Source organism: Phoca vitulina, unplaced genomic scaffold (genome assembly GCF_004348235.1).
Source record: "Phoca vitulina isolate PV1807 unplaced genomic scaffold, GSC_HSeal_1.0 scaffold2, whole genome shotgun sequence".
In the NCBI taxonomy this organism is placed as follows: domain Eukaryota; kingdom Metazoa; phylum Chordata; class Mammalia; order Carnivora; family Phocidae; genus Phoca; species Phoca vitulina.
Genome location: NW_022589705.1, coordinates 9,103,920 through 9,121,191, shown reverse-complemented (window position 1 = coordinate 9,121,191; position 17,272 = coordinate 9,103,920). Strand labels below are relative to the sequence as shown.

Below are 17,272 nucleotides of genomic sequence, written 5' to 3'. Positions count from 1 at the left end.
ATGATTATTTTTTAAGTACATGATATGAAAAAGTCTAATTGAAGTATTTTTGTATTAGCAAAAGAAACAGATTATAATGTCAATGAAAAAAGGGAAATGTTAGAGTCTTGTTACAAAAGTTTTATAGTGAGCATAAAAAAATTTATAATGATGATAATTAATAATCTGAAGACCATTCCAGTCAAGTCAGTCACCCTAAGTCAGTGGCTGTTCTTAACATCCTTCATGGTGAGATAACCAGAAATGTTTCCTGATGTGATTAAATATAAAGTAGACAGTATAACCTATGATGTAATCTAGCCAAAAATAATTAATTTGAATCTATCAAGGCTTAAGATGTAAATTCCAGTTTCCAGGAACTGCAGGAGATAGAGGAACAAGATAAATGACACTAAAGGAAGTAATTAAGGATTATGTTTCTCCATGTATTAGGTGTTAAGTGTTTTCCATTAAAATTTTTTTATGTTCTCTGTTAAGGTCTGGTACCTCTTTTATATAACATTTATTCTAAAACTCTCTATTCTTTATTAGTATTACAAAATGTACCTTGCTTAAATTTTGTTTGTTGTTAAGAAATAAAATTAAGATGTAGATTCCTGGAACTTTGTTATTGGGGTTAAAATGCAATTGAAATGCAAAATCTTGTAACATCAGCTTCCAGTAATGATAGACTAGGTAATTCAGACCAACTGTCCGACTGAAGAAATTGTTAACATTTGGGTGAGATATAAAACATATCTTAAGAATACTAAAGCACGAAGAGGTAATGAGAAATCATCAGGCCAAGAACTGAGAGACAGTGGAAATTCAGAGAGGTGAGTTTAGGACTTGGGCCCACTTATGCCCTGGGAGCATTTGCCAGCCTGAAAGAGATAGCTAAGAGACTAAGCTATTTTGGTGACCTCACAGGACTAGAGGAGTGAAAGATGGAGTTCAGGACCCATTGAGGAGGGAGACCCAAGTAAACATCACCATTGCCTACCACCAACACACACAGACTCAGCTTTTGGTGAAGACCAAAAAAACCAGCCCTTCCATGGCCAGCTCCCTGCTGTGAGCGGATGACTCCATGAACACTCAGCCCTGAACTTGGATTAAGGTGATCCCAGATTGCTGGTGCCCCCAGGTCCCTGGCAAAAGCAATACAAGAAACCTGGTTTAGAGGAACAAAACATGATCCTAGTCTTTTCTTCTACAAACGATTTTCAAACCCAGTTTTACAGTAAAAGATAATCAGATGATTAGGAGATAAGGATCTGTAAGCAAGAACTAAATAAGCCATAAATTATGCTTACTGTATTAAAGCAGATAAAAGTCAAGTTTGAAAATGTTGACAAAAAAACAACATTTAAAAGAAAATTTGAAAAATACAAATTCTAGAACTGAAAAAATATATAGAAAAATTAGCTCAGTTGGCCACTTGTCAATAGCAGATTAGACAAAGGTGAATGGAGCAATTATGAACTGGAAATAACTTAGAATATCTAGAAGGAAGAAGAGAGAGACAAAGATGAAAAATACCAAAGGGAGAGTAGGAGACAGAGAAGATACAATAAAGTCTAATATGTAGTTGGAATTCCCAAAGAAAATGAGGCAGAGGCAATATTTAAAGAGCTCATGGCCAGAAGATCATGACACAAAATGGTCGATCTGTGGGGGGAAATTACCTAACTAGAATTCTATAGCAGTAAAAGTATCTTTTAAGAATGAAAGAGAAATAAAGATTTTGAGAGAACTAAAAATGAGTTAGCAACCAGTGGCACTTCATTGAAAGACTAAAAGGTATTCTTAAGGAAAATGGGGCGCCTAGGTGGGTCAGTTGGTTAAGCATCTGCCTTTGGCTCCAGTCATGATCCCCAGGCCCTGGGATCGAGACCCGTGTTGGGCTTCCTGCTCAGCAGAGAGTCTGCTTCTCTCTCTCTATCTCTGTCCCTCTGCCCCTCACCACTGCTTGTTCTCTCTCTCTCTCAAATAAAATCTTTAAAAAAAAGGAAAAGGATCCCACAGAAAATGCCAGAAACAGGGAAAAAGGAAGAAAAACAGCTGTTAAATATGTGAGTAAACCTAAGTGAACATTGTAAGTGTAAATATAAACTAGTGAGATTTTAAAATATTTTTATGTAGAAGTAGACAAATTCATAATTATATCAGTGACTAAAAAATTAATAAGCAGGTTATAGAATTTGAACAAAACAAACTGTGCTTAAAAGAGATACATAGAACACTACTCCCAATAACCACAGGCTACACATTCTTCTCAAGTACCAATGAAATAGTATACAAGGGGCCCCTGGGGGGACTCAGTCAGTTAAGCCTCTGACTCTTGGTTTCGGCTCAGGTCGTGATTTCAGGGCTGTGAGATCAAGCCCTGTGTAGGGCTCTGCGCTGAGCGCAGAATCGGCTTGAGATTCTCTTTCCCTCTCCCTCTGCCCCTCCTCATGTTCTCTCTCTCACTCAAATAAATAAATCTTAAAAAAAAAAAAATAGTATACAAAAATTGACCATATAATGTTGCATAATGCATGCCTCAACAGATTTTCAAGGATTGAAATCATGCATAATATTTTTGCTGATCACAGAGCAATTGTACTTAAAAGTTGTTAACAAAATGATAAGGAAATCCACATGTATTTTGAAATTAAGAAATGCATTTCTAAATAATCCATGCATCAAAGAAGAAATTAGAAAGGAAATTAGAAAGTATTGTGAAATGAATGAAAAAAAAAAAAGATGCAGAACCACAAGGAGTACAGAATCTGGCCTAAAACTTCCTGAAGTTGGGTTTGCAGTTAGAGATTCCTCAAAAGTTGTTTTGTGTTTCTCTTTGTCCTCCTCTGCCCAGAGCCAAGATTGGAATAAGCCAGTGTGACAGGCAGAATTCTGCACTGCCCCACAGTGCTGCCCTCGTGTCACCCTCAGTAAAATCCCCTCCCCTGAGCACAGGTGGAATCTGTGACTTGCATCTAATGAATTCAATATAGCAAAGGCGGTATGTTACCACTCCCTCCATTGGGTTACTTTGTGTGGCAAAGGTGATGAGAAGTCACTCCCACTGCTGCATTACACTGTATAAGACCATCCTAGCAGCCTGGCAAGACTCTCCTGCTGGCCTTAAAGAAGCGGACTGCCATGTTGTGAACTACCTATGAACAGGGCCATAGGCAGGGAATGGCAGGCAGCTTCTAGAACCCAACGGCAGGCGCCAGCAGACAGGCAGTAAAAAGCTGGGGCCCTCAGTTATACAGCTGAAAGGAAATGAATTCATGCAACAAATGGAGGTTGGAAGAGGATCTTCCCCCAGTCAAGCCTCTGATGAAACCAAGGTCCCAGCCAATACCTGCACTGCACCCTGGTGAGACCCTAAGCAGAGAACCCTGGTAAGCTGTACCCAAGCCTCTAACCCACAGACACTGAGAGATAGTAAATGTGTACTCTTTTAGGCCTGGAAATATGTGATTGTTACGCTGCTGTCGAAAGCTAGTACAACAAGGATCCATAACATTTCCACCGTGGCATGGCTTTTTTCCTAATCCACCCACTGTGGGTCTCCTTTCAGAGGGTCTGATGCAAATTCCCCCCTTTGTGCAGGCTTTAGACTTGGTTTCCTGATCTCATGGACATGGCCTTTCGACCCTAGCTCTGGGTCAACAGAAATCAGCAGCTATTCCCAGAGCAAAGACCAGCTTCAGGTCTCACTCAGCATGCTTCCTTTCTACCTTTGAGGATTTCCAACATCCAGTTCAGCCACGCATTTTTCAATTCTGGTGTTTAAAATGTTTCATCCAGCGTTGGTTGGTGTTCTTTAACAAGAGGATCTCTTTAAAGATCCAATCTATGTCCTGGGATTCGTGTTCATCGTTCAACCCACTGAAGTCTTATTCTCCACCACTGCCACACCCTAAGCTGCATTCACAGAAAAGATCATGATCCCTTCATTCTAAATCCAGTCCACTCTTTCCAGTCCTCGTGTTACTGGGCCTCCCTCTTGGCAGCGTCTGGTGCTATTGGCCACAGCTTTCCTTCCTTTCCTCCCTGGCTTCTAATACTGTGTGTTTGCTATCACTGCTTCCTCTCAATTTCCTTAGCTGACAACTGTCTGCCTCCTTCCTAAATATTGGTGTTCCTCAGGGTTCTGTCCTATGAATTTTTATTCCCACTCTACAGACTACCTGGACAATCTTAGCCGTCCCCATGGCTTTTACTATCACGAGTATGCTGATGACTTCCTCATCTATATCTCAAATTGTATCAGGCAGGATAGGTTAGGTTAAGTGAGATAAGAAACTATCCCCAAATCTTCGTGTAACATGGAAAAGCTTATTTTTTGCTCATAGAGAATCCACCACAGGTCCAAGTGACCCTCCAGAGAAACTGTCCTCCATATGATGACACAGTGATCCAGCTTCAGAGCCTGCAACCTTACCTTCACACCATGAAATCTTCATGATCGCCCTGCAGGAGAAGGGGTCAGAAGAGGTCTTACTTCAGTGATTAAATGCTTCAACTCAAAGGGAATACATCACTTTCATTCATAGTCTGTTGGCCACAACGAGTCACATGGCACCACCCAAACACAGGTGAGGCTCTGGGCCAGAGGAGAGGAGAACTGGTTGTGGGCCAGAACTAGGAGTGTCTACCACACAAATCTAGATCTCTTTCATGAGCCCCAGGACTGTGTGCCCAGTTACCCTCGCCACATCTCTGCCTGAATGTTCCATGAGCACCCTGAAGTCAATGTGTTGAAGAATAAACACATTATTTGTCCAATCCTATACCCCTTTCTTCTATATCTGCACTATTAGTCAGTGACACAATGCAGAAATCTGGGAGCTACCCTGAGCTCCTCTCTCCCATACCTTCCTCTTACAAGTAATAAATAACTAGATTCATCACCTCTCTGCCCCATCTCTGCTTCCCCATGGCTATTGCCTCTGGTCAGAGCTCTGCAATGGTAAAGGACTTGCCACCTGCTGCCTGGCCCCTCCCCAGCCCTCCTATGTTCTGCTGCCTAAACCCAATGTGACCATGTTTCTCCTCTTCAGCCATCTCTCCATTCCCTCTAAGGTAAGGTTTGTTTAGGGCCCTCCATTACCTGGTCTTGTCCTTCCTCTCCAGCCTTTCCTCTTCCATTCCCCATCCCCACCTGATCCTCATTCCCCGCTGCAGCAGCCATGGCAAAATACTTGCATTTCCTGGACTGTAACCAACATGACAAAGCATGCCTTTGCTCATGCAGTCCCTCTGCCTGGCATACACTTCCTTCCCCTGCCTGCCTAGAAAATGTGATTCATCTTTCAAGACACAACTCATACATCATCTCCTCTATGATGCTTCTTGTGACACTCAGTCTCCCTCCTTATTGTGTAAGCTCAGCCTTTTCTCTGTTGAATCCCACTCCATCCGGTGCAGATGTCAGCATTGCATCTACAACATTTCATTATGCTGTTTACTCCAGAATTTGGCAGTGCATTTGGTTCATAGTGGGTGCTCAGTTATTGTTGGATTAATTAATTAATTGCCACTCTAAGTCTTGAGCTACTACTGTTTCCCTCTCTGGCTCTTCCTCCTTCAGCCCTTTGGTAACATCTTTGATCTTTTGCCCTTCTGCCCTTCTGCCCTTCCTTGTTCCTGCTACCACTCTCCTAGATATCACTCAAATTCACTTATGTATTGGGCTTGAAAAAAACATAGAAGACACTAAAGAATCCCTTTTTGGAGAAATAACTAAAATCTAATCAAGTCGAAATAAAAAAGGCTACTAATGAGATACTATAAAAAATGGAAGTTCTAACTGCTAGGATAAATGAGGCATAAGAGAATTAATGATATAGAAGACAAAATGATGGAGAATAAAGAAGCTGAGAAAAAGAGATAACTACTGGAGCACAAGGGGAGAATTTGAGAGATAAGTGATACCATAAAACAAAACAGTATTAGAGTAATTGAGATCCCAGAAGAAGAGGAAAGAGAGAAAGGGGCAGAAGATACATCTAAGCAAATTATAGCTGAGAACTTCCCCAATTTGGGGAAGGAAACAGGCATTCAAGTCCAGGAGGCACAGAGAACCGCCCCCCCCAAAAAAAAATAAAAAATAGGTCAATATCTCAACATGTAATAGTGAAGCTTGCAAATTTCAGAGACAAAGAAAAATCCTGAAAGCAGCTCAGGACAGGAGGTCTATAACCTACAAGGGTAGACACAGACTGGCAGCAGGCCAGAAAGGACAGGCATGATATATTCAGGGTGCTAAATGAGAAAAATTTGCAGCCAAGAATACTATATCCAGCAAGGCTGTCATTCAAAATAGAAGGAGAGATGAAAAGCTTCCAGGAAAAACAGAAACTAAAAGAAATTGTGATCACTAAACCAGCCCTGCAAGAAATATTAAAGGGGCGATCCTTTAAGCAAAGAGAAAGCCCAAAAGTAACATCAACCAGAAAGGAACAGAGACAATATAGAGAAACAGTGACTGTACAGGTAATACAATGGCACTAAATTCATATCTTTCAATAGTTACTCTGAATGTAAATGGGCTAAATGTCCCAGTCAAAAGACACAGGGTATCAGAATGGGTAAAAAGCAAGACCCATAGGTATGCTGCCGGCAAAAAACTCATTTTAGACCCAAAGACACCTCCAGATTGAAAGTGAGAGGGTGGAAAACAATTTGTCATACTAACGGACATTAAAAGAAAGCTGGGGTAGCAATCCTTCTATCAGACAAATTAGATTTTAAACCAAAAACTGTAATAAAAGATGAGGTAGGATACTATATCATAATTAAAGGCTCTATCCAACAAGAGATCTAACAATTGTAAATATTTATACCCCTAACATGGGAGCAGCCAGTTATATAAACCAATTAATAACAAAATTAAAGAAACACATTGATAATAATACAATAATAGTAGGGGACTTTAAAACCCCACTCATGCAATGGACAGATCATCTAAGCAAAAGATCAACAAGGAAACAAGGGCTTTGAATGACACATTGGACCAGATGGACTTCACAGATATATTCAGAGCATTCCATCCTAAAGCAACAGAATACACATTCTTCTCGAGTGCACATGGAACATTCTCCAGAATAGATCACATACGGGGTCACGAATCAGGTCTCAACTGATAACCAAAATATTGGGATTATTCACTGCATATTTTCAGACCACAATGCTTTGAAACTTGAACTCATCACAAGAGGAAATTTGGAAAGAACTCAAACACATGAAGGTTAAAAAGCATCCTACTATAAAGAATGAATGGGTCAATCAGGAAATTAAAGAAGAATTAAAAAAATTCATGGAAACAAGTGAAAATGAAAACACAACTGTTCAAAACCTTTGGGATGCAGCAAAGGCAGTCCTAAGAGGGAAGTATTAGCAATACAAGCCTTTCTCAAGAAACAAGAAAGGTCTGGAGCTGGAGAAAGAACAGCAAATAAAGCCTAAACCAAGCAGGAGAAGAGAATTAATAAAGATTAGAGCAGAAATCAATGAAATAGAAACCAAAAGAACAGTAGAACAAATCAATGAAACTAGGAGCTGGTTCTTTGAAAGAATAAGATCGATAAACCACTGGTCACTTATCAAAAAGAAAAGAGAAAGGACCCAAATAAATAAAATCATGAATGAAAGAAGAAAGATCACAACCAATACCAAAGAAATATAAACAATTATAATATATTATAAGTAACTATATGCCAACAAATTAGGCAATCTGGAAGAAATGGATGCATTCCTACAGACGTATAAACTACCAAAACTGAAACAGGAAGAAATAGAAAACCTGATAAGAAGAAGAAATAGAAGAAATAGAAAACCCATAACCAGCAAGGAAATTGAAGCTGTAATAAAGAAAATCTCCCAACAAACAAGAGTCCAGGGCCAGATGGCCCCCCAGGGGAATTCTACCAAACATTTAAAGAAGAATTAACACCTATTCTACTGAAGCTGTTTCAAAAAATAGGAATGGAAGGAAAACTTCCAAACTCGTTCTATGAGGCCAGCATTACCTTGGTCCCAAAACTAAAGACCCCACCAAAAAAGAGAATTATAAACCAATATCCCTTATGAACAGGGATGCCAAAATTCTCACCAAGATACTAGCCAAGAGAATCCATCAGTACATTAAAAGGATTATTCACCACGACCAAGTGGGATTTATTCCTGGGCTGCAAGGGTGGTTCAACATTCACAAATCAGTCAATGTGCTTGATCACATTAATAAAAGAAAAGACAACATGATACATAACATTAATAGAAGAAGAGACAAGAACCATATGATTCTCTTAATTGATGCAGAGAAAGCATTTGACAAAATACAGCATCCTTTCTTGATTAAAATTCTCCACAGCATAGGGATAGAGGAACATACCTCAATATCATAAAAGCCATCTATGAAAAGCCCACAGTGAATATCATTCTCAATGGGGAAAAACTGAGAGCTTCCCCCCTAAGGTCAGGAACACAACAGGGATGTCCTCTCTCACCACTGTTATTCAACATAGTACTAGAAGTCCTAGCCTCAGCAATCAGACAACAAAAAGAAATCAAATCAGCATCCAAATCAGCAAAGAAGAAGTTGCACTCTCACTCTTCACAGATGACATGATATTCTATGTGGAAAACCCAAAAGACTCCACCACAAAATTGCAAGAACTCATATAGGAATTCAGCAAAATGGCAGGATATAAAATCAATGCACAGAAATCAGTTGCATTTCTATACACAAACAATGAGACAGAAGAAAGAGAAATTAAGGAGTTGATCCCATTTACAATTGCACCCCAAACCGTAAGATACCTAGGAATAAACCTAACCAAAGAGGCAAAGGGTCTTTACTCAGAAAACTATAGAACACTCATGAAAGAAATTGAAGAAGACACAAAGAAATGGAAAAACGTTCCATGCTCATGGATAGGAAGAACAAATATTGTTAAAATGTCTATGCTACCTAGAGCAATCTACACATTCAATGCAATCCCTATCAAAATACCATCAACTATTTTCACAGAACTGGACCAATAATCCTAAAATTTGTATGGAACCAGAAAAGACCCTGAATAGCCAAAGGAATGTTGTAAAAGAAAACCAAAACTGGTGGCATCACAATTCCGGACTTCAAGCTCTATTACAAAGCTGTCATCATCAAGACAGTATGGTACTGGCACAAAAACAGACACACAGATCAATGGAACAGAATAAAGAACCCAGAAATGGACCCTCAACTCTATGGTCAACTAATCTTCGACAAAGCAGGAAAGAATGTCCAATGGAGAAAAGACAGTCTCTTCAACAACTGGTGTTGGGAAAATGGGACAGCCACATGCAGAAGAATGAAAATGGACCATTTCCTTACACCGTACACAAAAATAGACTAAAAATGGATGAAAGACCTAAATGTGAGACAGGAATCCATCAAAATCCTAGAGGAGAACACAGGCAGCAACCTCTTCAACCTCAGACGCAGCAACTTCTTGCTAGACACATTGCCAAAGGCAAGGGAAACAAAGGCAAAAATAACTATTGGGACTTCATCAAGATAAAAAGCTTTTGCACAGCAAAGGAAACAGTCAACAAAACCAAAAGACAACTGACAGAATGGGAGAAGATATTTGCAAATGACAGATAAAGGGCTAGTATCCAAAATCTATAAAGAACTTATCAAACTCAACACCCAAAGAACAAATAATCCAATCAAGAAATGGGCAGAAGACATGAACAGACATTTCTCCAAGGAAGACATCCAAATGGCCAACAGACACATGAAAAAATGCTCAACATCACTCAGCATCAGGGAAATACAAATCAAAACCTCAGTGAGATACCATCTCACACCAGAATGGCTAAAATTAACAAGTGAGGAAACGGCAGATGTTGTTGAGGATGCGGAGAAAGGGGAACCCTCTTATACTGTTGGTAGGCATGTAATCTGGTGCAGCAACTCTGGAAAACAGTATGGAGGTTCCTCAAGAAGTTAAAAATAGAGGTACCCTATGACCCAGTAATTGCACTACTAGGGATTTACCCCAAAGATACAAATGTCGTGGTCTGAAGGGGCATCTGCATCCCAGTGTTTATAGCAGCAATGTCCACAATAGCCAAACTATGGAAAGAGCCCAGATGTCCATCGACAGATGAATGGATAAAGAAGATGTGGTATATATATATATAACAATGGAATACTACTCAGCCATCAAAAAAATGAACTCTTGCCATTTGCAATGATGTGGATGGAACTAGAGGGTATTACGCTAAGCAAAATAAGTCAATCAGAGAAAGACAATTATCATATGATCTCACTGATACGTGGAATTTAAGAAACAAAGTAGAGGATCATAGATAAAAAATAAAACGAGACTAAATCAGAGAGGATACAACCATAAGAGACGCTTAATCATAGGAAAAAAACTGAGGGTTGCTGGAGGGGAGGAGGGTGGAGGGATGGGGTAACTGGGTGATGGACAGTAAGGAAGACACGTGATGTAATGAGCACTGGGTATTAAATAAGACTGATGAATCACTGAACTCTACCTCTGAAACTAATAATACACATATTATATGTTAATTAATTGAATTTAATAAAAAAATTTAAATTTAAAAAAAGTGCTCCACTCTTTTTTTTTAAACATTTTAATTATTTGAGAGAAAGAATGAGAGAGAGAGAGCATGAGAGAGGGGAGGGGCAGAGGGAGAAGCAGACTCCCTGCTGAGCAGGAAGCCCGACACAGGACTCAATCCTGGGACTCCAGGATCATGACCTGAGCCGAAGGCAGTCGCTTAACCAACTGAGCCACCCAGGCGCCCCAAAAATGCTCCACTCTTGAACCACACTGATCTTCGGGAAAAACATCCCCTGAATCACAGCAACCAGTCCCAGGCCTGGGGCATTCCCTATGTGGTTCCTTTCTGCCCCCTCCATCCAAACCCCATCCATGCCCCAGACCCCCAGCTCCGGGTCCACCTGCATGCAGCCTTGCCCAATTTCACCAGCTCTGCCGGCTCTGCCAGTTCTTCCTTTTCCCTTGTCTGTGAGTTGCTATGCCCTCTGCCTGAAACTGTCTTCTGGGGCTCCCTGCCTGACCAGCTCTTTCCCATCCTCTGGTTCTCAGTGTCTGCTCCTTGGACAGACCATCCCCACTCATCCATTTCATCTAAAGACCTTCTGCCATCATTTAATCTAGTCTAGCATGGCACTCTGCTTGTGTCCTTCATGGGCATTAACACAGTCTGTAATGTCTGCTGTTTTCGTGTTTATGATTTCTCTTCTCAATTAAACAATAGGCCCCATGAGAAAATTTTCTGCCTTGTTCTCTGAAATATCCACAGCACCTAGTTCACAGTTTATTTAGCAAGTATATGTATTAATGTTTTAAGTATCTTTTTTCAAATTATAGACTGTTTCTTGTTTTCAAATACTACACCAAAAAGAAAAAAAATAGCACGCGTTTCTTGATTAAGAGATCCAGAGATAGTGATTCTAAATTAAAGGTGGTTTTTTCTCTATTTCAATAGTTTCTTTGAGCTACTGAGAGGATAATCTGATGAGGATTATCCAGTCTGTTCCTTTGATAACTTTGGCCTCATAAGCATAAGAATTCTTGCTTTATTTTCCATAAACTCCATAAATTGAGGACATTCTTTTGTAAAAAGAATAATAATTTCAGGGATTATTTTCTTTTGTCACACTTCTTAAATCCTTAAATATCAGATTTCATTCTCAAGGTACTGTTTTCTTCTAGGGCATACTTATAAGAAACACAATAGAGTAACCAGGACCTCTGTAGTGTTCTTAGAAATTACTATGCTCCAAATTTCTTAAATATCTGTGAATACATGATAGTGAATCTTTCACAAATTCTATTTTGGTTAATATTTCTAAATCCATATGTTTATTTTTCTAAATTCATCCTCCTTTATTTTTCACTACTTCTCTTAAGGTGCAGAATACTTTATTAACATTATTTTATGGATAAATATTTATAAAGAAATGACTCGCCTTCCCTCTGAAGGGATCTCCATAACTCTCTTTTTTTTTTTTTAAGATTTTATGTATTTATTTTGAGAGAGAGAGAGAGCCTGAGCGTGATCGGGGAGGAGGGTCAGAGGGAGAGGGAGAGAGAATCTCCAGCAGACTCCTCGCTGACTGCAGAGCCCCATACAGGCTCAATCTCATGACCCTGAGAACATGACTTGAGTCAAAACCAAGAGTCGGACGCTTAACTGACTGAGCCACTCAGGCGCCCCCAGGGATCTCCATAACTCCCAACACACTTCATGTCTGCCCAGCTAGTACCTCATGCTTGACACTGCTCTTTGTCCCTCCTTATCAGCCTCATCTTTCTGGCTAGAACAAGTGAGATTTGAAGATGCTTGATGACAATGATGAAGCCATATTGCTGGGAACTCCACCTTATCTCGCATGGTGGTTAAATACTTAATAAATACTTAATTAGAAATAAACTTGTCTTAACCCCCTATGTTCTAGTGTTCATGTGTCAAAAGATACAAAAGAAGCTGTTCATGGGATTAAAAAATATATGGTGTTATAAAAAATAATTTATATATATATATATATAAAATGTTGGCCTCAAAGAGGAAGTCTGACCTCAAGTTTGCAACACACAGCTTAATGGGGTAGTAGCAGTAAACCACTATTTCATCATCTCTGAAAAGTAGGCGTAGTCACAGAAGCAAGTGAAAAGTTCAGTCCTAGACGAGTGGCGTCTTATGACCGGATTTTATCTTAGAAGGTAAATGCATTTACCCCATGCTTTTAATCTAGATGAAATAATCATTCACCCAAAGAAAATGTCATCTAATTTTTAGTGGTTTCTATCATTTTTTTTTTCTGTTTAACTTTATTTGGTGGGGGAAGGGTTGTATTTGAGTGGCTGCACGTAGCTGGTGGATTTTACGGCAATCGGTAAGAGTCTCTCTCCCAGGACCGGACAAAACGTGAGAAAGTATATATAGTGCTGTTTCTATTTTGATTTATGCTCTGTCAAATGTTTGGGGTGTTGTTTTCAAATGGAAATGTGTTTCCTGCTTGTCTTGGCCTGGATCTGTAAGAATTTATTTCCCTGCTGCACTGTGCGACGGTTTTGTCTTTCAGAATGGGGTGGCCCAAAAATTTTTAAAGGTGGTTCTAGAAGCATTTTTCTGTGGGATGGTTGTAAATTCAGAGCCACTGATGTGAAGGTTAAGATTTTACAGAAGCCTACGATCCTCTCATCTCCCACGTCCCCAGTGGCGAAGTCCAATATAAATTCATAGGATAAGACCATGCTCTTTTTAGGGCAAACTTATATTTCGATATTTAAAAAATACTGTATATTTTATGGTGCTCTGCAAAGAGCACTGTTGACTTTTAAATTAGAAAAGGAGCAAAAATGCTAGAAAATTGTTACCACTGATGATTCTGCTGCGGATGGTGGGCTTCCTAGTCTCATGTCTCAGAATTCTCACCAGATTTCCCTGTTGGCACTTTATCCTAGATTTATGTTATTTGGTCGATTCTAAAGACTTATTATTGTTGCTATTGTAAGTGGCACATGGCGATGAGGTATCCTTCTCCTGACCCTCCCCATGTCCAAGGACTGGAAATTGATTCACTTTTGAAAGCTGAATAAATAAACACAAATAATAGATGGCATTTATTGTCTAAATAAATTACCTTAAAATACAGCAGGTATAAGCAGAGCCAAAAATTCTTATCATGGGTGTGCCTAAATATGAAGCAAAACTGTGGTTTCCTAACATGGTTTTATTCTTTAAATAAAAGTGGAGACCATTTTTATCAACAACGAAACTGGTTAAGCAAGCTATCGTACATGGCTATAACAGAAACACTTTTCACCACTAAAAATGCTTATAGAAAGTTTTGAGTGGCATGGGAGAGATGTTTATGATTTAAAAAAAACTTAGTAAAAACAACAAAAAAGAAGATGTGAAGTCTCAACTAGCTTTTAGGAAATTCATGGAAGTATAACTAAAAAGAAATACACTAAAATATTAATAATCGTTAGTAGGATTTTGGTGATTTTACTCTGCTGCTTTTAGGTACCTTATACTTTTTAGTACAAATAAATAAAAGGGAAAATACAGAAAAGTTAACATAAGAAGTAGAACCATAGCCTAGATAAGGACACTGACATACTTGAAAAGACAAGTATGTGAACAGAATAAAAGTTCTGATACAGCCTAGAAGAAGGACCTTCACGAGAAAGTGGGTCAAAGGTTACCCAGCACTGCCAGGGAGGAGTGAGGCAAATACTTTAGATCTCTATGATGTTCAATATTAAAATCATCCATTCATCTTCTCCCATACTTAGTTCAGTTCAATGCCAAGCAAAACTGTGGTTTTAACTGGCTTTCTCACGTGTTCTGATAGAACACGCTGGTGACACCAACATGTTCCTTATGTCATTTCAGTTTATACATCAGTCTCCTGTGAGTTAGTTGGTGTGAGTCAGTTCTGGACCAATCAGTCAATTCTTGGTCCCCTGCTAAGATCAGATTTGTGGACCTGCAAAGCTGAGGACTGGTTGCTGAGGTGTGGTAGCCACACCATGTAAAGTCCGTGACCACTGTCCTCACTAGAACACCCCCCATGACTAGCCTCTCTCTCATTGATACTGCTCTGGTATTAAAATTACAGTCTCAGAGTTTGCCCCTCTGCTACCTTTCCTTTCTAGGCTTTCAAAGAGGAACATTTTTTATTCTTGGGAAGACAGCATGGGAGGATGGCATTCCAAACCTGAACCCAACAATGGTAAGTCCAGGACAGAAACCATTACCTGCCTCATTACTGAGTTAACGTGGCCTGGATTAACCAGTAACTGTACTAAAGAGGTGCATGGGACAACATTTCTGAAGTTAGAAGAATCAAATTTTATCCAATGCCAGGAAGAGTGACAAGGGGAACCAGGGAGAACAATCTATCCTCCCAAGTTGAGTAAAAGGTGTCTGTGTGCTCAGTACGAGACCAGCTGGGTAGCTTAGGACAATGCAGTTCATTTCCCTTACTGGCCCCCTGTTTATGGCACCAGCCTTGGGAGAGCTCACTGTGGCTGCCTTTGGCTAGTCACTGTTAGAAGCCGCCCTGCAAACAAAGGAACAAACTAAAAAAGGCAGCAGTTTCCAAGGTCAAGTTCCCCAAAACTTTGGGAAATGCTAGTTCTGGGTTTTGCTTTTGGTTCTCCATTCCCTGGCCTTGACATTGTCTGCTTCTGTCCGAGGAAGCTCATCTCCCCGGGGTCCATTAAATCTTGGAGGGAGCGACAGGAGATGTGTTTGTTTGTCAAAGGGGCACAGGGAGCGGCAGAAACACGAGGCTCCTCTTCCACGTGGGTAGCTGATTGTTTTCTCAGTTCTAACTCTAGTTTTCACGTTAAAGGATCCAGGATGCGAAACATCGTTCTCTCCTTTTGCAGGGTGGGGCCCTCCACCGTTTACCTCCCCTAGCTCCTTGGACAGGGTGGGGCACCTGGGGACATGTGAGCTGGAAAGACCCAGGGGCTGTGGCAGAGACACTAAGCCCCTTTGTGCTCTCTCGTCTCCCGCAGACAGACAAAGTGCCAGCACAGCGGCCCCAACAACTGCCTCTGCCGCCGGCTTCCTGGAACACACCAAGTAAGCCAGCACTCTCCCGCCTATTAATTCACCTTGTACCACATGGCAGTGGATTTTGTGCTGACAGCCTCGTCGGATGAGAGTTGGGAGGCAGGTCTGGGGAAAAGGGACAAGAAACAGTTGAAGAACTGAATCGGTTTTTTATATTTAGAGTGTGGGTCTTAACCCAGAGTGCCCCAGGGTGGGGAGATCCCTCGAGAGATTCATGAATCCCCTCAGCTCATCGATAAACTGTATGTGAATGGGCTTATGAAGATTTCTGAGGGGCACAGGAGCCCACAGTTTGCATTGAGGCCTCAAACAGTTCTGGAACCCCAAAGCAGAAAGTTGAAAAGCCGTGGATAAGAGTAAAAGTCACCGAACCAGCATGAAAGCTATTTCAGGGATTCACCCGCGGGCGGGAACGGTGACTCTCTGGCCTTTGGCAGAGGCCTTCAGAAAGCCCAGAGGGTCATCTGCTCCCTTTCTTTGCCAAAACAGCATACAGCATTTGGTCTTAGCCTTTTTCGCGGGGGTCCTACTGACACTGCTGCTGCTGGTCCTTATCTTCCTCATCAGAAAGAGCTACAGGAAATGTAAGTGGTCCCCGAGAGCTGGGACAGCTCTTCTGGCTCTGACACTGAGAACAGCTGGGCGGGGAGTAAAAGCCTGGTCCCTTACCTTGTCTGCAGACTGAGGACCTGAATCCCTTTGCTTCTCTCCCTGCCCTCCCCGCCCCTCCACTTTTGCCGCCTCCAACACCCACCCCTGCACCCCAGCCTGCAGAGAGAGGCTTCCCATTCCTCCAGGCCCCACTGGTGAGACTTGTCCCTCTCTTTCCTGGCACCTGTGGCAGGTCACTCCAGTCCCTGGGCCCTGAATCCTCCCTTAGACCCTCACTCCAGCCGAGATCCTCCGGCCAAGGTAAGACGACCACACTGCTTCTGGGACACTGGGCACGTGCATCTTCTGACCTCTTTGGTCCTCTGTGACCCCAGCCTCCGAGTGGCTTCTAAAGAGACACCTTCCTCCAAATTGAACTCACTTATTCCTCCTTCTTCCTCTGCAGCTTTCATCCCCGGAGGAAGCACATACCTATGCGAGCATAGCTTTCGAAATCTCAGAAGAAAAGAGTGATCACCTGACCAAGAAACATTCTGCACCCTTGGACCCAGTTGTCTATGCTCCAATCAAAGTGACAGACTCTCCCTGCCTTTCCAATGAGGCTTGATGCCAGTCTCTCTTATTCTCGGCTCCATCTTTATATATCACTTTCCGTTAGGACAAATTCTGGACCACAGTGTGGCCAAACTAGAGCTGGAGCTGTTTGGGTGGGATCTGGAAATGTTCGCCAGCAGTTGTGAAGACCGAGGGGGCGTCCTTCTCGGCCTGAGAAGAGACTGCCCGCCCTCCTGCTTGGACGGACAGCCTGCTAGCCCTTTGGGGGCTGAGACAGCCTCCCTGGTCCCCTTCCAAAGTGTGTGGTACAGAGCCCAGCGCACAGAGTGTTCAGTCAGCGCCACCGACCCACTTGGGAGAAGTCAGCCAGATGGGCAAGTTAGCAAGATTTACAAATAAAAGCAACCCCTCTTGCAATGCTGGCTCCTCCCGCATCATTTACTTGTCTGGTCCTGTCACGCCCAGAGATCCAGAACTCCCC

At 41.4% G+C, this 17,272-nt stretch overlaps 1 protein-coding gene across 2 annotated transcripts; it reads left to right on the top strand.

Annotated features, from left to right (window-relative positions):
- Window positions 1–12,664: 12,664 nt before the first annotated feature.
- Window positions 12,665–17,208, top strand: CUNH1orf162 (chromosome unknown C1orf162 homolog). 2 transcript variants are annotated; one of them, XM_032421605.1, is made up of 6 exons: window positions 12,665–12,752; window positions 14,697–14,773; window positions 15,567–15,633; window positions 16,114–16,208; window positions 16,469–16,536; window positions 16,682–17,208. In XM_032421605.1, the coding sequence occupies exons 1-6, from the start codon at window positions 12,730–12,732 to the stop codon at window positions 16,841–16,843; spliced, it is 492 nt and encodes a 163-aa protein (XP_032277496.1). In that variant the 5' UTR covers window positions 12,665–12,729; the 3' UTR covers window positions 16,844–17,208. The 2 variants fall into 2 exon arrangements, with proteins under 2 accessions (XP_032277496.1, XP_032277502.1); XM_032421611.1 differs by lacking the exon at window positions 12,665–12,752 and adding an exon at window positions 12,761–12,925.
- The last annotated feature ends 64 nt before the right edge of the window (window positions 17,209–17,272 follow it).

Coding starts and splice junctions, on each gene's coding strand:
- CUNH1orf162 (XM_032421605.1), top strand. CDS start 12,730: ATGACCGGATTTTATCTTAGAAG. Junction 12,753..14,696: donor ACCGGATTTTATCTTAGAAG/GTAAATGCATTT, acceptor TTTCCTTTCTAG/GCTTTCAAAGAGGAACATTT. Junction 14,774..15,566: donor CAAACCTGAACCCAACAATG/GTAAGTCCAGGA, acceptor CGTCTCCCGCAG/ACAGACAAAGTGCCAGCACA.